Source organism: Carlito syrichta, unplaced genomic scaffold, assembly GCF_000164805.1.
Source record: "Carlito syrichta isolate Samal-C Ts95f unplaced genomic scaffold, Tarsius_syrichta-2.0.1 Scaffold315412, whole genome shotgun sequence".
NCBI classification, from domain to species: domain Eukaryota; kingdom Metazoa; phylum Chordata; class Mammalia; order Primates; family Tarsiidae; genus Carlito; species Carlito syrichta.
Window position 1 is genome coordinate 203,291 of NW_007259508.1, and position 21,502 is coordinate 224,792.

The 21,502-nt window shown below is 38.1% G+C and overlaps 1 protein-coding gene across 1 annotated transcript in view; it reads left to right on the forward strand.

Annotated features, from left to right (window-relative positions):
* Positions 1-18,727, forward strand: part of LOC103275384 (protein phosphatase 1 regulatory subunit 12B) — a 108,507-nt gene extending 89,780 nt beyond the window's left edge. The window contains exons 7-15 of the mRNA XM_008072794.2: positions 481-560; positions 1,556-1,695; positions 5,007-5,119; positions 8,014-8,217; positions 9,289-9,371; positions 11,472-11,597; positions 12,120-12,160; positions 14,104-14,286; positions 18,619-18,727. Of these exons, the coding sequence (XP_008070985.2) occupies positions 481-560; positions 1,556-1,695; positions 5,007-5,119; positions 8,014-8,217; positions 9,289-9,371; positions 11,472-11,597; positions 12,120-12,135 (762 nt within the window). The 3' untranslated portion in view covers positions 12,136-12,160; positions 14,104-14,286; positions 18,619-18,727. The remainder of the gene's footprint in view (positions 1-480; positions 561-1,555; positions 1,696-5,006; positions 5,120-8,013; positions 8,218-9,288; positions 9,372-11,471; positions 11,598-12,119; positions 12,161-14,103; positions 14,287-18,618) is intronic.
* The last annotated feature ends 2,775 nt before the right edge of the window (positions 18,728-21,502 follow it).

Below are 21,502 nucleotides of genomic sequence, written 5' to 3' on the forward strand. Positions count from 1 at the left end.
CTAATGGGAATGTTACTTATCTTTGTCCCTCAAATAACTTTGAATTCCAGGAATGTAAATACATTTTGTCGAGAGCATACGTCTGAGGGCTTATTTCCCATTTGGTCCCTGTGTTTTCTTTAGCACTGTTGCCAACTTATTTCAGTATATGGATCATAAAGAATTCTTTCAGGTTCCTTCTGACTTTCTATTCTTCAGAAGCTAAGCTTTTTTTAAAGATTGGGTTTGGATATTTGATAGAAGCAGTTTTACTAAAACTCTTAACAACATGGTTTTTCTCTTCTACCTTGGATGAGAATTTTTATATTTCATCTTCTAAGGTGACCCAACTGATGTGTTTCTCTTTTTCTCAGTTTAGACCTCCCTCTTTGGTATTGGTCCTATCTTCTTCAGAATGACAGTACCATTTTGGTTCTTTTCAATACTACTGACTTTTAACCAGTTGTCAACATCTCTTTTCTCTGTTTTCTCCATTTCCAGCTTCGAAGTGAAAAGGAGACACGAAATAAACTTATTGAGTCAGACCTGAATAGCAAGTTGCAGAGTGGACTCTTTAAGAAGTAAGACATTTAGACTTGAGGAATGGAATTAGCTTTGCTGTGTGTGGGTAACATACTTAGCTTTAGAATTTATATGGTGCAGAAACTCTGTATTTGACTTTAGCCAAATGGTCTGTAAACATAATGGGGAAGTTTGTGGAGCAAGGAAGTAGCATTGATATATGAGGGAGACACTGAGGATGGGTCAGCGTGTTTTAAATTTCGAAATTAATTGAGACTGTATGCAGGCTTAAAAGAAATCCTAGCATATGGGTTCGTAGTCTTAACTTTTCCCTTTATTTGTTTTTTTACTTATTTGAGTCAGAGTCTTGCTGTGTTGCCCAGGCTAGAGTGCAGTGCAACGCTCACCGCCACTGCAGCCTCAACCTGCTGGGCTCAGGTGATCCTTCCACCTCAACATTTTAAGCAACTGGAGCTACAGGCATGCGCCATCATGCCTAACTAATTTTTATTGATTTACTGTAGAGATGAGGTCTCGCCAAGTTGCCCAGTCTGGTCTCGAACCCGTGGACTCAGGCAGTCCTCTCACGTTGGCCTCCCAAACTGCTGGAATTATAGGCATGAGCAATTGTACCTGGCTAACTTTTCCCTTTATTTTACTGTAAGTTTCATGAACTCAGGAACCATGCCTGTTTTATTTATGACTGAACCAATGCATAGCATGACTCCTGGCATGTAACAAGTACTCAGTAAATGCTTGTTAAATGATTTTTAAAAATATCTGCCATCATCAAAATTCATAGCTCCTCTTTTTTCTGTATGTCAAACAGGCCAGATTTCCTTGAGTCATACTCTCAACTCAAATACTATACCTTAGTCTGCAAAAACCAAGAGTTTGGAAGAATAAGCAGATGTAAAGAAGGATTTGAATATGTTTCTGTTATTGCTGCTACATAAAGGTTTATAGATTTGTTCCCTTTTTTACAGCTGATTGTCAGCAAACTTAAATGATTTGTCACTAATGAATTACATTCAAATTGTCATCTTTAATTCAGCAAAGAAAAGATGCTCTATGAGGAGGAGACACCCAAGTCCCAAGAAATGGAGGAAGAAAATAAGGAATCTAGCAGCTCCAGCTCAGAGGAGGAGGAAGGTGAAGATGAAGCCTCTGAATCAGAAACTGAGAAGGAGGCAGGTAATGCAAAGGTGTTCATGGCAAAGCTCCTCCATTTCCATAGTATAAGGTTACTGCTTGACAGAGAGCTAGCCAGGGATCAGTAGGCTCCAAAAAGAACTTAAAGTTTAGTGTTCCTGGATAAGATATCAAATTACTGGTGACCACTAGGTTGTAAAAGCTGTGTGCTGTGTCAGAATATTTTGTCTACCAATTTCTTTTTTTTTTTCTTTTTTTGAGTTGGAGTCTCACTCTGTTGCGCAGACTGGAGTGCAGTGGCATGCTCCCAGCCACCGCAGCCTCGGCCTGCTGGGCTCTGGCGATCCTTCTGCCTCAGCCTTCCAAGTAACTGCAACTACAGGTGCGCACTACTACGCCTGGCTAGTTTTTTTATTTATTGTAGAGATGAGGTCTCGCCAAGTTGCCCGGGCGGGTCTCGAACCTGCGGGCTCAGGCAATCCACTCACCTTGGCCTCCCAAAGTGCTGGGATTACAGGCTGAGCCACCAAGCCCAGTCTGTCTACCAATTTCTATGTAGCCATGTGGTAAGATGCACAAAGAATTCTTATATGAGCAAGCCAACTGTTCTGATCTTAGATTGGTAGATAGCATAGCGACCAGATTCCAAAAAGTCAGTATGTTGAGAGGCAGAGAAGGCGAGATCTTGCAGAAGCTCTTACAGTTAAATACCTTTAAACAGCTGGTGAATATTTCCATTTATAGCGGGACACCGTGTGGGAGGGGCATAACATCACTAAGAGTATCTGATCCTAAACCAGGGGAAGTGAGGACCAAACTTCACCTGCACACAGACTACTTACATACCTAATCCTGACTTGTACCCCACATCTTTACAATAAAAGAAGGAAAAACAGAAGAACATTTGCATTTATTTTCAGATTTGTCTGATTCCCTAAATAGAATCTTAAAAAATTTTTTTAAAACTTCCCATTGTGTGATGCTCCTTCATTTCCTGAATTGGGGATTGAGGAAAAAACACAATCATATTTATCTTTATGGTTATTATTGATAATATATGCATCATATGGAGCTCCTTAAATTTATTGCTTGTCAAGACATGAACCCCAACAGTGAGAACGAAATGTTGAACATGATGAGACCAACAAGCTATAAAATAATGCACAGGCTTTGATTTATAGTTAGGCAGACGCTTAGAAAAGGGATACTGGATTTTGCTGAATAGAGGTTTCATTGTAACAGAAATAAGTTTCATAGATAATTGGAAGTTAATGACAAACGGGGATTTTATAGTACATGTACCCCACATTCACTGCCGTGTTATTTCTCCAACATTGAATCCATAATAAGATGAAATGTTTCTGCTAGAAGACCAAGTTAAAAGGGAAAGGGTCACACATTAAGTATATAATGGAGTCTGTGCTTTCCTCTGAATTCTGCCATAGCTGGTCTACCCATAATTAAGATATTTAACTCACTCTATTGTCTGAGCCCCAGCTCCTGATGAAGTCTGGCTTTACAGATACAATTTTTCTCAGTTATAGAATACTGTTCTTCTTTATGTCTGTCTCTGAGGTTCATTGAATGTCACCAAAGGAAGTTAGAGACTGTCAGTTCTAGAGAGAAGACAGGCACCAGCTAAGTTTACAGTTTAAGAGATGATCTTTTATCCATTAAGACTTGTTTCCATTATTAATCACAAAATTTGGTCTGAAAAGGCTATTGTAGTACCTATCAAAATTTATGTGTGCATCTTTTTGATATTTGTATTGTGTATTGAGCAACTGTATGTTTTAGGTTTCAAGTATTATTTGGAACTAATATCTCAGCTTGCTCTATGCTAGATCACTTTTGTTAGTTGCTAAGGTATTAGAAAAGTGGCCAGGCACGGTGGCTTACACTATAATCCCAGCACTTTGGGAGGTTGAGGTGAGAGGATTTCCTGAACCCCGGGTTCGAGACCAGCCTGGGCAACTTGGTGAGACCCCCATCTCTATAATAAATAAATTTTTAAAAAAAGATATTAGAAAAGTAGGAAGGAGCTGCCTGAACTACTGTCTTTGCTACACGATTTCTACCCCTTCCTCAGTTCTCTTACTCCCAGTAGCTCGTCTTCACATTGCAATTGGAATAAAACACCCACAGCACCTTTTTCCTCACTCCATCTTTTCCTGCAGAATAAACCCCAAATTTCATAGCCTAGCCTTCAAGACTTCATAATTTAGTTCAGCTGACCTTTCCAATGCTGTATATTGGTAAGGACATATTCTGTCCAAATGGGACTGCTTGATTTCTTCAAATATACCCTGAGCTTCCCCATTCCAGAACATTTATTTTTGCTATTTGTTCCTGAATTCATTTCCTGCCATCAAATGCTTGTTGAGAGATTTCTGTTCGAAGTTAATAGAATATAACAGACTGAAAAAGTCTTTAGGTTTTTCTGGTACAGGAAGCTGAAAAGAAATGGGCCACTTCACTGTGCTTGCATCCTATGATAATTGTTTTCTGTTTATGTTCCTCTAGCACTGCATGCTTACCTCTGCTATAGCACTCATCATTTTGGCTGAGAACTCTGGGTTTATCATTGTACTCCCAAGTCTTAGCACAATGTCTGGTACATGACAGGCATTCACATTCATTAAATTTTTTTGTTGACTATATCTAGAAGGGGAATAGAAGGGCATACACATAAATAAAATACATGTCACACGAGAGAGATAAATGCAGTTAATGATATTCACTAGTAAGAAAGATTATATATAGTTCTGAGAATTATAATAAAACTTTACTTTTTAGTACTTTTTACCTTGCAACATTCGAAAACATTTTATTTAATCCTCACAACCACATCCTGAGGTATATATTATTATCACCACTTTTTAGAATAGGAAATCGGCACTGCAGGAACTTAGGTAAATTAGATTTCATAGCTGGCAAGTGACATGCCTGAGATCCTGACTTTGATCTGGGACTCTTCAGAGTAGTGTTAGGGACCTAGTGGAAATTATCTTTATGAGTTGTGAAAGATAAAATTGTGGAAAAGCATGAGATATCCAAGGGAGAGATTGTAGATAGATTTTATATATGATATAACTAATAATGTGGAGATAGTTTTCAATTTTTGTCTGAAAGTTGAACTTAGAGACTTCCAAGACTGAAAAACCTACCATATGAAATACCCTTAATTTTGTTTTCTTCTGCCAACAGTTGCTAGAGATTTTGTAGTTTGCATCCAAGCCTTACATGACCCCAGTCATCTGTTTTGATAATGGGCAAATCTTTTCTATTAGCTGAAAAGGACATATACACAAAAATAAGATTGCACTTGTTACTTCTCTTCTTTTAAATAACAGATAAAAAGCCAGAAGCCATTGTCAACCATTCCAACTCTGAAAACAAGAGTAGTGTCACGGAGCAGATACCAACACCAGCTCAGAATACTTTCTCTGCCTCCTCTGCTAGGAGAGTGAGTACTTTGGAATTAATTTGGGTATTTTATTTCACCCTACTGTAATAACACTTAGAAAGGCCTTAAAGGTACATTTTTGCAAAACAGTAAAGATATATTCCTGCCTATCATGGTCTGCTTCCATAAAAAAATATCATGGACTGGGTGACTTAAACAACAGAAATTTATTTCTCATAGTTCTGGAGGCTGAGAAGTCCCAAATAAGGTTCCAGCCAATTCATTTCCTGGTGAGGGCTATCTTCCTGGCTTGAAGACAACTGTCTTCCCGCTATGTCCTAACATGACAGAGAGAGTGAACTCTGGTGTCTCTTTGTTTCCTTATAGGCCCTATCGGATTATGGCCTACACTTTTGACCTCATTTAACTTTTATCACTTCCCATAGGTCCTGTCTCCAAATATAGTTACATTAAGGACTAATTTTTCAATATATGAATTTGGAAGATACACAAATAGTCAGTCCATAACACTGCTCAAAGAAACCCGTAAGACCATCACCAAACAAATTTGACTATGATGTGTTAAGAGAACGTAAGATAGAGTAGTCTGGGACCAAAGAGATTTAATTTGCCTATTTTCTTTGTATCTAAAGTTAAGATAGTTATATGTAAAGTTAGGACTGGGCTAGGAAGGTAAGTAGCATCCAGCATTAATTGTTTTTGATAACTATTCTCATTTTTCTATTTTCCTTTAAAACTTTACTTTTTTTTTTTTTTTTTTTGAGTTGGAGTCTCACTCGGTCACCCAGACTGGAGTGCAGTGGCTGCTTCCGGCCACCGCAGCCTTGCTTGCTGGGCTCCGGCGATCCTTCTGCCTCAGCCTTCCAAGTAGCCGGTATTACAGGCATGTGCTACCACGCCCGGCTGATTTTTTGATTTATTGTAGAGATGCGGTCTCGCTGCCCAGGTGGGTCTCGAACCCACGGGCTCAGGCAATCCACTCACCTCAGCCTCCCAAAGGCGCGGGATTACAGGCTGAGCCACCGAGCCCGGTTTAAAACTTTACTTTTATGAATAAAGTCTTTATACTTCAAGATGGGTAGAGGGCAGTTAGAAAGAACTTATTGAAATATCAGAGATACCTCCTTCTGCAACTTTGTGCAGGCCTCTGAGAATCTGTAGGCTTCTAGTCAGTGAGATAGAGTTGAATGATGACTCTACAAAGTATAAAATTAGTTCTGAGATTAAGAATTGATCTCAGTTCTTTGGAATGAAGCTGTCGAAAAAGTTCTGGTTTTACAGATGTTAGCTTATTGTTCTTCTTAGCACCTCATGAATTGGAAAGATGGGCTTATGGTATCCTTGTGAAACTGAGGGAACAAAGGCCTGGTTGCTTACTTATTCTTTTTTTTTTTTTTTTTTTGAGTTGGAGTCTCACTCTGTCACCCAGACTGGAGTGCAGTGGCCACTCCCGGCCACCGCAGCCTCCACCTGCTGGGCTCCGGCGATCCTTCCGCCTCAGCCTTCCAAGTAGCTGGAACTACAGGCGTGCGCTACCACGCCCGGCTAATTTTTGATTTATTGTAGAGATGAGGTCTCGCCAAATTGGCCAGGCGAGTTCTCGCGGGCTCAGGCAATCCACTCACCTCAGCCTCCCAAAGGCACGGGATTACAGGCTGAGCCATGCTTACTTATTCTTAGAAGCATTATTGTGATTTGTTAAAGAGGTTTCAAATAGAATGCAATTCGCAGTCATTATCCAGTCATTTAGTTGTACCTTTATATACGCCTACTGCTTTTGGGGATGACTAAACTTTCTTCTTTTTTAAATGAAATATTTTAAACAAAAAAAAATTACAAACATAGACGTATGCTTATGCTAGGAAAGGCATTTTTCCCCTTAGAATCAGGTAGCCTGTAAAAAGCTGACATGATTGAGCCTCTAAAGCTGGAAGGAGTATGTAAATGTGTAATGACTAATGAAAAGAGAAAATCTGACTGTGAGTTGGAGATGAGTGATTTAACATTTTTATTGATTTTCACTATACTGGTTAGTAAAGGTGTCCTGGTATTGGGAGAAAGACCCAAGCCTTCTTGCATTCTGAGGTCCTAGACTTCAGGATGGAGTTGTTGGCTTATTTTCCAAACACAAAGTTATGCCCCAGACTGGCCCTTGGGCTAATCCTAGTCTATAATGTTCCTTGGTTTATGGCAAAATGAGATAATTAAAGACAATGCAACCTTTCCATAAAGTTTTTTTTCTACTATTAAAATTTCTTCTTTTAGTGGAACGATGGTGAATTGTTCAAAAAAAGATGTTCTTTTTTGTCAAAATAAACAAGATAGTACCTCTTTACCTTCTAACTTTTTTCTTTTTTAATTTGCTGATCAGTGAAACCTTAAAATCTTGCAACTGTCCTAGATCAAATAAATTTTTTTGAAATGAGCAATTAGAATTTGAGTAAAATATTTATAAATTAGCCTGTCTTGTTTTTTTTCCTGTCTCTACATATAAGGAGGAAGGAAATAAGCTGATTATCATCATTTTATAGATAAACATGTTGAAACATAGAGAAGTGAAATATCTTATTTTCAGTTACACAGTGAGTCAAGAGAAGATGTATTACTAGAACACAATCTCCCAGCGCACTAGGTCAGTACTAATTGCAAGAGAGAGCAAATGGTGTTTAATTTCTTAGAACAACTCTGTCAAATATAGGAGCATTGTGTTAAGAATCTGAGGCTATTTCTGGCCTAGGAAGAAAGAGAGCCTTGAGAGGTTATTAGCATTTGCTAGGTGAGGAAGAGAACATTGACAGGAAGTCTTCCATGTATTTGTTCTTCTTGTATTACCTTATGTTGCCTCTCTGAACTTAGTTAAGTATGGAAAAGGCAAATAGGCTGAGAAAGAATCATCAGTACCTTTCTTTTTCTTTTATTTGATTTCCTCATAGTTCTCTTCTAGCCTTTTTAACAAACCAGAAGAGCCCAAAGATGAATCTCCTTCTTCATGGAGACTAGGACTCAGAAAAACTGGCAGCCACAACATGCTAAGTGAGGTGGCCAATTCCAGGGAAGCTCTAAGGGACCGAGGCTCTTCCATCTACCGTTCCTCTTCAAGCCCTCGAATTTCTGCTCTGCTGGACAACAAAGATAAGGTAGTTTGGGCAGAGTATGGGGGAATTCCAAGGTAGTTTTCTTCCATGAAAATGTAGCCCTGGAAAGAAATGCAAATATTTTCTCATCCTTAAGTTGATTCTGAAAATACAGTCCTTTAAAGGGAGACAGGCACATTGATAGTTTAATCAAGTAGTTATTTGCTTGCTATTATTTGCTTGGTCAGTAAAAGAAAAAATGCTTTAAAAATAGCTTTTCCTTTTGGCTTACCTCATGTTCATTCTTCCTTACCCCTTTACCTATAGCAAAAAAATGAATCAGAAGCATGAAAATTTGGTTATGGCCTTAAAGGTTCTTCTGAACCAATACCAGAAACTTCTTTTGATTTTTAGAAGCAAAGTTTCTAGCTAGGCTTTGAATTCTAATGAAGCCCAGGCAAATTAGCACTTAGAATTTTTTTTTAACTTTCTAAAAAAAATTAATATGGTCAGGCTAACTTCACAAACAGTTCCTCTATGTATTCATTCAAGATGAGTAAATTTTTTATTTTCCTCATTTTTGGTTCCAGATTTTATAGGGCTCACTTAGTACTTTTCTTTGTGGTCAGTTCTTCCTTATAATTATAGTCCTCTTGCTTTATATTGCATTTTTGGAGACTACTCAAAGAGATGAAGCATATTGGTTGGATTAACTCTGTAGCACATTTATTGTGCGTGTCCCAAAGGAAGCTACATTTCAAGGAAAAGATATGCTGTGGACTACATAAGACTTATTTCATCAAGAACATTAGAGTGGAGCTTTCTGTTTGTGGCTTTTCAAAGCCTCCGTCTCTCTCGGCAGAGCTACTGCTTTGTGAAATTTGTGTTGCTGTTTTCCTTATTTGATCATCCTGACTTTTTCCATGAGAATTATTTCCCTACATACGGTTCTTAATGAAGGAAATGTAGGAATAGGCTTTTTGAAAGCTAACCTTTTATAACGCCACTCAAGATGGAATTGGTGTTGATTTTGGAAATAAGATTAGTTATATTAAGTTCTGCTTTTTTACTTGAAATGTTTAATACCGTGTCTGTATTGTAACTTCCTTGTGCTTTACTCTTTTTATTTTACAGGAGAGAGAAAACAAAAGCTATTTGAGTTCACTAGCACCCCGAAAGCTCAACAGCACAAGTGATATTGAAGAAAAAGAGAACAGGTAATTCTAATACAGGCCAAAAATTAGTCCTCTTTAGCTCTGCTGGGTATAGTCATCTCCTGGCCACTCCTCCCCTGCCTCTTTTTCTTAGGTTTCCTTAAAATTATGAATTACTTGTTCCTCCTTCTTAGACTACCTCTCGGCTAGTCGCAGTGGCTCAGCCTGTAATCCCAGCACTTTGGGAGGCCAAGGCAAAAGGATTGCCTGAGCCGAGGGTTTCAAGACCGGCCTGGGCAAATTGTTGAGACCTTGTCTCTACAATAAATCACAAAAACTAGCCGGGCATGGTGGCGTGCATCTGTAGTTCCAGCTATTTGGAAGACTGAGGCAGAAGGATCGCCTGAGCCCAGCAGGCCAAGGCTGTGGTGGCTATGAATGTGCTGCTGCACTCCAGACTGGGCAACAAGAGTGAGACTGCAACTCAAAAAAATAAACATAAAAAAGAATACCTCTCAACCCTTATAGGCTTACTTTGCCAATTCTTTATCCTTCAATTTCTAATTTCAGCTTAGACATATTGTCTTTAGGAAGTCTTCCCTGACCTTTCTGAGTGTAAATTTGTTTGGGCACACCAACAGACTTTGTAAAAGTAGAGTCTATATCTATCTGTTTTCTCACTGTGCCTAGCACAGTGACTCTCACATAGTAAACACTAAAAATGTTATTTAATTGAATTGATCAACTTACAATTTGTCAGTAGATAAAAGTAGCATCTTCCTAGTTAGTTAAAGTAAGTATGGGATTTTGAGGTACTGCTGTATCTCAGGAAAGAATGTGATCTAGTACCTTTCTTCTCAAGATGTGGTCCTCCAACTGGCAGCATCAGCATCATCTGGAAAGGTGTTAGAACTGTAGAATCTCAGGCCCTACCCCAGACATGCTGCGTTAGAATCTGCATTTTAACAAAATTACCTAGGTATAAAATACACATTAAAGTTTGAGAATGACTGCTCTAGCTGGGCTCGGTGGCTCAGCCTGTAATCCCATGCTTTGGGAGGCTGAGGTGAGTGGATTGCCTGAGCCCGCGGGTTCAAGACCCGCCTGGGCAACTTGACGAGACCTCATCTCTACAATAAATCGAAAAATTAGCTGGGCGTGGTAGCGCATGCCTGTAGTCCCAGCTACTTGGAAGGCTGAAGTGGAAGGATCGCCAGAGCCCAGCAGGTTGAGGCTGTGGTGGCCGGGAGCAGGATGACAGAGTGAGACTCCAACTCATAAATAAATAAATAGATAAATAAATAAAGAGAATGACTGCTCTAGAGAACCTTGTGAAGCATGGAGACCCTTAACTTTTGTAGCAAAGACACTGAGTTATCAATTATGAATTAAAAATCCTACTATCGCACCTTCCAGGAAAAATTTTCATTTTTATAATGCTAAAGAGGCTTCCAGCAAGTCCTTTCCTCTCTGTAATAGCTTCTTTTCCTGGTAATCGCCTTCATCTTTTCCAACATCCCCTTCTCTGCTTAACTTCTGAGCCACCTACTACTTGGGACTGATTTCAGGGCAGTTTATTTTTTTTGAAAGGAGAGGGTCTTGCTATGTTGTCCAAGCTGGTCTTGAACTCGTGGCCTCAAACGATCGTCCTTCCTTACCCTCCCAAAGTGTTGAGATTACAGGTCAGCGCTACTGTACCTGACCACAAGAAACTTTTAAAATAAGGAACAAAGTGTCTTCTCATTACAAAAGGGTTAGAGATCTTTGACATAAGGAATTTGGTATCTGTTGAAATTAGCTGGTTTTGAAGTTAAAGAAAGCAAGGCTGAGTGCGGTGGCTCACGCCAATAATCTCAGCACTTTGGGAGGCCAAGGTGAGAGGACTGTCTGAGCCCACGGATTCGAGACCAGTCTGGACAACTTGGCGAGATCTCATCTCTACAATAAATAAATAAAAAAAAAAAAGAAAGAAAGCACATAGTAATACTTGCTCATCATCTATACAGGAGACAGACATATAAATCAGAGAATTACCTGAAAAATATATCTATTTCTTTGGCCATGTTACCGTTTATCTGGCGCTTGTCTCCCTGTTTGCATTGTATCATGGACAAAAATTAATGGTAGGAATCAGTGTTTTGTTTTTCTTTCATGCCTCTACAGAGAATCAGCTGTTAACCTAGTGAGAAGTGGCTCCTATACCCGGCAGCTATGGAGGGATGAAGCAAAGGGAAATGAAACCCCACAGACAATTGCTCCTTCTACCTATGTATCAACCTATTTGAAAAGGTACCAGACTCAAAGGGGTGGGACATAACTTTCCTTCACTCTGGCCATGGGAATATAGGTAATAATTGCATGCCTTTTAATATCCAATTAGCACTACAGAAATGAATAAAAAAATGAATAACTTTTAGATTTCTTGGAATTAACATCTTGACTAATTTAAAATTAAAATTAATTCTCTTAACAGAATTAAAGTAAGCTAATTTCAGATTCTCACTACAAATCTGACTTTATACTTCTTCCTTTCAGTCCTATTAAAATCTTCAATCAGAAGTTACTTCTAGTGATCTCTGGGCAAGACTGAATCTAAATCATCCTTGTCCAGTAGCTGGTTCTCCTTATTCTGAAATTAGAGTAGTTTTCATCTCAAGTTATATTTTACGGGGAGGAAGGGAGGGACGCTGTAAGATGATAAGGGGTGGGAAATGGGGACAGTTTTCAATTGCATTAAAGAAGTTTCATATTGAAGCCTGTTAATTTAGGGACTTGAGTTGTTTTTTTTTTTATGACTTTAATGGCCCTCAGATCCATCAAGATGTGAAACTCGCAAGTTTGGTGCAGAGAAGGTACATGGGTTTCCTTCCTCTTTTCTCATCTGTGTTTCCTTTTCTGCAGTTATTTTCTTTGCCACGTACTAGCCAGCAAACAAAGCACCTTTGCTAGAGCCATTAAGCTACAAAATATACTTAATTAATATTTAATTTGAACTTTGCGGCTGATGTGGAAGAATCTGTTTTTCATTGCTTGCTTTGAATTCTTTCTTCATTTTCTCTTATCCCCTCCAACTGTCTTCTCACACCATAGCCTTCATCATTAGGTATTTTAGATAATTGGGTGGTTACCTTAGAAATAGGCCTTGACTGTAGACTATATGAGAATGTTAGCTCTTGTGATCAAAACTTATTTCCACTTGACAGGAAGACTTGTTCACTAGTTAATGTTGGACCATGGGAAATAGTAAGCTATAAAACAACCACTGTTGCCTTTTAATGTACTTCAGTTCTACAGATACATCCTGTGAGAAAATGCTCAACTTTAAACGTATGCAAGTGCAGTTCAGTGATCTCACTGATGTGTTATACAAGCCAGGTATTTTGGGTTTTCTGAGACGATCGCCTATTTGTCTTAATGGCTAAGGCCTTGGTCTACCTAGAAACATTATTTTATTATTCCTTTTGGTTGAATCCAAGAGCAAGAAAACTTTTCTAAGAAAATAGTGTTCTAAAGGTAGGAAAGGGAAAAAGCTGCCATTAAGTTTCCAGGCATGGAATTATTCTGTGGTTAATTTGTTGATTTTCATGATTCAAATCATGAGCAAATGCATTGAGAGAGAAACATTTGGTTTGATAGATGTAGTTTGGAAAGTTACGGTAAACAGAAGAGGGAAGGACTGCCTCTATTTAGGATCAAAAGCATGCTTAATGACGTGAGCACTTTTTGAGAAAAGGTCTATAGCTTGTTTTATACCTTGGATTTCCAAAGCTCTTCTATAGCCAAAGCACTTTTTATTTTATAGAAGTCTACCTTATGATCTTTTCAAGAGGAAAGAATCATATGCCATCACCATTTAAAAGAGCAAGTGTGAGGAGAAATTGATCATTTCCTGGCAATGCCAAAACTTGGTATACTTTCCATTTTCTAGTTCATCTCTTGTCTTTAAGCAGAAATTCCTTTCATATGGCCCAATAAATACCTCTTTTTCAAAGAAGACTTCATAGCTTTTTTTTTTGGTCACTCCCTAAAGTGTCTCATTTCTATTATAGTAAAGAAGTATTTTTAAAATTTTACCAACTCAAAAAAAAAAATTTTTTTAACCAAAACAATTTTTTGTTGCAATTGAGATGATTCTTACCTGTCTTCAGTTGAAACAAAGAAAAGTTGCCTTTTATTGCTCATACAATATTACTTTCTAGACTTAAGATCTTAAATTCTCCCAAAGGCAGTTTTGCTTTAGGCTAAATAACTATAATTCTCAAAATTATTTTCCACAGAGCTTCTTTATTCTTCTCCACTTTTTAATTTTAAATCTCTTCTCCAAAACCTCTCCAAATTCTCTGGTCTTACTTTAGCTTTTGCAGTACTATTTCTATATCAAGTAGACATTTGGGGTTGCATGATTTTTTTTTTGTCTTGGGTTTGTTGGGAATTACTTTTTCTAATAAAATTATTATATTTCCTATTATTTCCCTTTCTTAGCCTCTACTCTTGTCATATGTTCTACTTTGCTGCTTTCCCTCATTCAGTATCATCTCTCTTACATGTTCCTTCACTCTTTTGGATGATCTTTTCATCTTTTAAAGAGTGAGGATTCCTTCACTCTTTTGGATGATTGCCTGCTTGCTGCCAGTGACCCAGCACTAGCTGGAATTGATCACTACACTTCCCAGTTGTCATACCTTTTCTTTGTTCTACATTCCTTTTAAGTGCACATTCTGGGTGGGAAGGTGGTGCTGGGAAATGGTGGGTGAGCAGCATGTCCTGAAGAAAGTGACTGTGTGCTGTTTTGCAGTGCTTCATTTGGTAGAAGTAGTGACCCCACAAGTCCCTACATTTCAGCCAATCGCAATTCATCTCCTGCTACCTCACCCATTGCCATTGGTTCATCTACCTCTCAGGGCAGCCAGTGGCAACCTGCCTCTTCTTGCCCTGCACCAATCAGTACAAACACTACTGCATCTGTACACCATGGCAGGTAAGGCTTCTTGGAGCCATTTGAGTTGAATTCATTGAAGTTAATGCCTCTGGAAACACATACGAGATTTGAACCAAAGAGCCTTTGTCATTGTGGAAGCAAATTTGAATTCCTGTGAAAATGTCTGAAATTTAATGAGGATCATTTGCTTTGACTTTGATTAACCAGTCAATAGTTGCTTAGTGAATTATCATAGGGTATATATTATTGTACTTGGTGTTTGGTTGTCAACTTAATATGACTGCTTGTATCTCTCAACAAACTTACCAGTTGTTTTTATAATTTAAGGGTTATATGATCTGGTAAATTAAATATTAAATATATTTCCATATTTTACTTGTATTAATTTTCCAGTAATTATGAGTAGGAATCTCTTGTATTTAGTCTTTTTGGAAAATAGCATGCACACCCAAAGCAGAAGGGAAAGTTCCTATAGCATTTTGAAAACTCCCAGCCAACGAGAGTGTTTTACAGCAAATGCTGTGAGAAGGGAGAGATTTGTGTTTCTCTATACTGTGTTCTGGGAACAGTATCTTCTTGGTTTCTAGTTCATCTAAGGGGTAGCATGGTAGAATGTCATTGTGAAAAGTACATTAGGACTTTAGCTGTAGTTTTATCTGTGGTTTTTACTCCTTTATGTGTAGTCAGAGACATTTTTGCTTTGGAGTATGGGAAAAGGTCTCCTTTTTAAGGTCTTGTTTCTACAACTGGCACAAAGGAAATGAAGAAACATCAATAATGGTAGTGTTGCTGCAAGAATACCAGTGATGATGGTGCTTGATTGATGTTTGCCAGTTTGCTAAATTTCTTTCCCTAAAATAAATGACTATCATTAATTCAGCCAAGAATGATGGGTTTATGATGGATTATTTATTTATTTATGATGGATGGGTTTATGATAGTAATACTGTATAATTATGGAGACATTTATTAGATACTCATAATAATACAATTGCACAGACATGGTAAATATTATCACCATAGATGAAGAAACTGAAACACAGAGAAGTTATTTGAGTAACTATTAAGAAGTAAAACTGGGGGAAAATAATTATAGTTGCCATTTATTGAACCCCATTATGTAACAGGTTAGTACTGTACAAAAATTATATTGGGATCTGGTTTACACATAGCAATAAATCCAAATAATAGTGGCTTGAATAAGATGAAGGTTTATTTTTTTCCTTGTACTTAAGAAAGTCCAGAAATAGGCAGGGCTGGCACAGTAGCTTCAGAACTGTTTAAGGATTCAAGTTATTTTTTGCTCCATAATTCTTTTTTTTTTTTTGAGCTGGAGTCTCACTCTGTCACCCAGACTGGAGTGCAGTGGCTGCTCCCGGCCACCGCAGCCTCAACCTGCTGGGCTCCGGTGATCCTTCCGCCTCAGCCTTCCAAGTAGCTGGAACTACAGGCACGCGCTACCACACCCGGCTAATTTTTTGATTTATTGTAGAGATGAGGTCTCACCAAGTTGTCCAGGCAGCTCTCGAATCTGCGGGCTCAGGCAATTCACTCACCTCGGCCTCCTCTCAAAGCGCGGGATTACAGGCTGAGCCACTGAGCCCGGCGCTCCACAATTCTTACATCATGGCTTCTATTTCCATAGGTTGCCTTATAGTCCAGTGTAACAGATGAGCTCTAGCTATCATGGCTGTATTCTAGGTAGTAAGAAGGAGGAAAGGAGAAAGCAGGCAAAGAGGGGAATGCCTTTGAACTGAGAATTTTTCCAGAAGTACTAGTTGTCTACATATGCTTCACTGGATAGCTCTAGTGGCCGGGAAAACTTTGAGAAATATAGATTTTTAACTAGATACATTGCTACCCTTAATAATACAGGGATTCTATTAGTAAAGAAGAAAGGGACAATGGATATGGATTAGACAACTAGCTAACTCAGGCACACATAGATTATTTGTAGTTTCATAATGACCTCCTCAGTATATGAAATATTATTTTATTTTATTTATTTAGTTGTTTTTTTTTTGAAATTGGAGTCTCACTCTGTCATCCAGGCTGGAGGGCAGTGGCATGCTCCTGGCCACCGCAGCTCGACCTGCTGGGCTCCTGCAATCCTTCTGCCTCAGCCTTCCAAGTAGCCGGAACTACAGGATTGTGCTACTATGCCTGGCTAATTTTTGGTTTATTATTGAGACGATGTCTCACCAAGTTGCCTGGGTGGGTCTTGAACCTGTAGTCTTAGGCAATCCTTTCACCTCAGCCTCCCAAAGTGCTGGCATTACAGACTAAGCCACCAAGCCCGACCTGAAATATTATTTTATAGATGGGGAAACTCTGACCAGAAGCTTAATCATCTGCCCGAGATCACACAGCTAGTAGTAGGTCACACAACTGAGGTAAAATTTGAACCCAGATTTGTCCATTTCAAAACTCTCGTCTGTTTTGTCAGTATTTTGTTTCCACAGTTTATATTTTATTCTAGTCACTAGTTTAGGTGTTCTACATATATTATTTTAATCATTACAAGAACCCTGTATTTTAAGGTATCATTATCACTGTTTTATTTTATTTTATTTTCTAAGTAGGAGTCTCACTCTGTCGCCCAGGCTGGAGTGCAGTGGCACGCTTAAGGCCACTGCAGCCTCTACCTGTTGGGTTCAGGTGATCCTTCTGCCTCAGTCTTCCAAGTAGCTAGAACTACAGGCGTATGCCACCATGCCCAGCTAATTTTTTGATTTTTTTTCCATTGTAGAGATGAGGTCTTACCAAGTTGCCCAGGCGGGTCTCGCACCCCTGGGCTCAGGCAATCCACTCTCCCTGGCCTCTCAAAGTTTTGGAATTTCAGACTTGAGCCACCATGCCCTGTCCATCATCCCCATTTTACAGATGAAAAAGAGATCAGAGAAGTTAGATTGGCTTAAGCTTAGCCCCAAGTGGTTTCAGAGCCCATATTATTCTACTCCATTGTATAGTCTCTGATCCCTGCTCTAGAGCTTTTCCTATTTTGTTCCTAAAATCTACTTATAAAATTATACCACATTTCAAAATAATAGTGAAAATTTTGTTATATAACTTAATAAAATGAAATCCTTGACATTTCTATAGCATAAGAAATTGTAGTGAGACCAAAACATGTTATTAACCTAAAAAGAACTTCGGTAAGATTTGATAAGTGTAATTTTTTATAGCTGTGTACTGGCTAATTTTATTAGTACTTACTATAGACTCAAATCTTGTCCGAGGAATTGTCTTTTTTTTTTTTTAATTAAAAAAGGAATGTAAAATTTCACCTTTTTTCTGAGTCATTAATTGCTTCTGAAGAAGTAGCTTTTATTTTTTAGATACCACTTGCAGCTTTAAAATTATTCTATTTTCATGTTTGTATCTAGGTACCATATTTAGATTTTTATGTTATGATTATTTTTTTCAAACTTATAATGTGACTGTTTGGAAGTAAGCTTATAGCTACTTGTGAACATTTCTGGTAACAATTGTGAGTAGGTGAAAGAAACAGATTTTTAACAATCATGTTTTTCATTGCTTTCCCCAATCTCTGTATCAATTTTGGATCTCTGTTACCCCAGCAACAGCTGTGACATCACAAATGATAGCTTTTTGGGTTGAGAGCCAATGGTTGCTCCCAAGTCTTTGTTAAGAAACAAAGATCTTGTTTTCATGTAAATGGATTTAATTATACAGCTTGCTGTTGAAATGTCTGTAGTTAAGACTACTTACAAAGCCCTGTTCGGTTTTATTTCAGTTTCTCACTTATGCAGTTATGAATATAGACAATTAGGCATTTGGTTCGATGGAAAGAGAGCAGTTGCTGAACTAGGTGAGGGAGCACTAAACATACTGAGGTTGTAGAGTATTTATCAGTTGTCTCTGGATAATTCCAAGAAGATGATCATCAAATCTAGGCTGAGTACTACCACAAAGATTCCCACTGCCAAGGATTAAGGAACAGGTGGAGACTAATATCGTAAGTGACTTTAGCGTCTTTTTCATGTGTAAGGGAGGCCCTGTCTCCGTGTGCATGTGTGGAGACCAGATGCTACTGGGGAGTCATTTAAAGCACTTGTGCATATGTTATTATCTTGCCTTGTGCCATAGTTGATGATTTTTGTTTTTTTGATCTCAGGGGGAAAAGACATCTCATAAAATATAACTCCCCAGGCAAAGGATGTTGGACTACATGTGTAATCATACTGTTCCAAGATTTAAGAACTCAAAATTTTAAAACAGACCAACAAATAAAATCTGAGCAAGAAGATTCCCTAGTTAAATCTCTCTCTAACCCTTCTGTCTCTGTGCCAGTGCTTTGTTGTGTAGCACGCCTAACCATTCTCTTTCTGCTGTCTTTTTTGATTTCAGGATTCCTCACAAATCCCAGGCAGACTCAGCAGCAGAGAAAACAGCAGACAATGTCTCTTCTAGCACCCCGCTCTGTGTGATCACCAATCGTCCTCCACCTAGCACTGCCAATGGGGTTACAACCACCACTGTGATCTCCACTACTGGAACAGACCCTTCTGTGGAAGCCAGGGAGAAGAGGAGGTATGTTAGGTCACTGATTTCATTTGCAGGGTTTTGCTTTGAGGTAGAATATAAAGGAGTTAGGTGTAGGTCTATTCACCAATTTCAAATACATGTATGAAAATATATATTACTGTTCTGTCTTTTGCCTTTGGGTGATTTTTGGTGGGAGGTAGCAATTATTTCTCATTATTTACATAGATATTTATTCTTTTATGGGTACAGGCATATCTTTTTTCTATTCTTCTTGTGATAGAGACAGTTGTTAGGCATTATGCCTGCATTTTGTGATAGAGAACCTATCACAAAAGAGAAGAATCTTTTGTTTGTTACGGACAGTCTATGGTGATTCCTGGCAGCAAAGAAAAGTAATAGTATGATAAAAGGCTCAAAGAAATAGAGCTAAAGTTTTAATTATTTAAAAGATATAAAGTTTTACTTAATTTGAGAAGAATACCAGAAAAAGAAATGAATAGTATGTGTGATGATATAGTAGAACAGTGACTCACTACACTATTCTGTAATTTATTTAGAAAGAAGTTATGAGAGAACAGTTGTGAATGGATATAGGCAAGATTTAAGGTGGAGGCTAGGAAGAACATTTTGATTGTGAGGATTAAGAGAGACTTTGAAAGTTGTGACCAAGGGAGAATGTGCCATTTTCTCCTACTTTGAGGAAGTGTAAGAAATAGAATGGACTCCATTTGGGAGTTTCAGTTCTACTTAAAGACTAAGGCTATAATTATCACTTCTTAAGACTAGAAAAACAGGTGAAGTATTGTCACAATTTAGATTTCAGTTTGACTTCATATTATTTTGAATATCCAAAGGAAGAAGATTTTACATTTGTGTTTATGTATTTATAGTAAGGAAAAAAATCATCTACAAGATTCCATATGGGTTAAACTTTTTATATGTTTGTTTATTATAAGGACAGCTCTAATTATATAATGTGTCTAAAGACATATTTTGAGAAGAAAGTTAAGGGAGATATTGAGTTGGAAAATAATATTTTTCTTCATTTCTTTCCTTATTTTTAAAATTTCTTTTCATAAAAATTGAAGAAAACCAATTTTCTGGGCTAACAAGTTTCAGAGCCAGCAATTTTCCTTTTTAAATTGGCCTCCAGCCAAGGAAATATTAATAAATTAGTCTTGAATTGTTAATGCTTGGTTTTTGTTTTTAGTTTTGGTTTTTTTTGAGTTGAAGTCTCTGTCACCCAGGCTGGAGTGCAGTGGCACACTCGTGGATCCCGCAGCCTCGACCTACTGAGCTCAGGCAATCCTTCTGCCTCAGCCTTCCAAGTAGTGGAACTACAGGTGTGCACCACCATGCCTGTTTACTTATTATTATTTTTTAAATTTATTGTAGAGACGAGTCTCACCAAGTTGCCTGACTGGTCTTGAACCTCTGGGCTCAGGCAATCCTCTTGCATTTGCCTTCTAAAGTGCTGGGATTACAGGCATGAATCACCATACCCGCCCAATGCTTATATATTTAGTAGCTCAGCTGTTTTAAATACTGCTAATTTTATGTAGAAACTAAATGCAAAAATAATCTTCATTAGCCAAAAAAAAATTTGCTTTAAAAAACCTTTCTGACCTGAGAGAATTAAAATGAATTAAGTTAATCATAAATATGATCCCAAAGGTTAGTGAAATCAAGTGCTTTATCAAACTGCATTATTGAATATCTAGTTTCAGGAACTGTTATTTAGAGAAACTTAGATGGCTACTGCCTTCTGGAAATTTTATAACTTAAGATCAGTAAGATAGTACTTGCTATAGATTTTGTTTTAAATGTTTTATTCAATCTACAAATATTGATTGAGCACCTGCTATGTACCATATAGGCTATTTCCTTAGGTTAGCGGATATATGAATCAAAGAATTAAATCAATATATTAGAGAATTATAAGGTAAATGTGTAGTGTATCAAGTACAGGTCAAGATAAGTGCATTTTAGGGATGGCACAAGATAAATAAACAGGGAGATGTTAGATAAAAAACTGTTGGTTTCAGTCATTTGATATGCTCTAGTATTCATTCATTTTTCAGAATATTTATTCAGCACCTGCTGTTGCTAGGTACTATGATAAACCCAGTTATACATTAGTGAGCCAGATGAATATGCTCTGTGCTTATGGGAAACATATATGCTAGTTAAGAAGGCAAGTGTTAAATGATTATACTTGTATACTGTATATACTATATATACAATAAAGAAGCAGTATGAGTTGTTATGATAGTGTTACAGAACATCTGCCTACAGACTTCCTTTCTTGGCCAGGCATAGCAGCTTACACCTGAAATGCCACTACATTGGGAGACTGAAGTGGGAGGATTGCTTGAGGTTCAAGATTCATTTCGGTAACATAGTGAGTCCCCATCTTTTTTTTTTTTTTTTTTGAGTCAGATTCTCACTCTGTCACTTAGGCTGGAGTGCTGTGACATGCTCACTGCCACCACAGCCTCGACCTGCTGGGCTGAGGTGATTCTTCTGTCTCATCCTGTGAATATATGGAATAGCTGGAACTACAGGCTACAGGTGCATGCCACCATGCCTGGCTAATTTTTTAAAAATTTATTGTGGAGACAAGGTCTTGCCAAGTTGCCCCAGCTGGTCTCAAACCCCTGGGCTCAGGCAGTCCTCTCACCTCAGACTCCTAACGTGCTGTGATTACAGACTTGAGCTACTGGCCTCAGCCCAAGACCTCATCTTC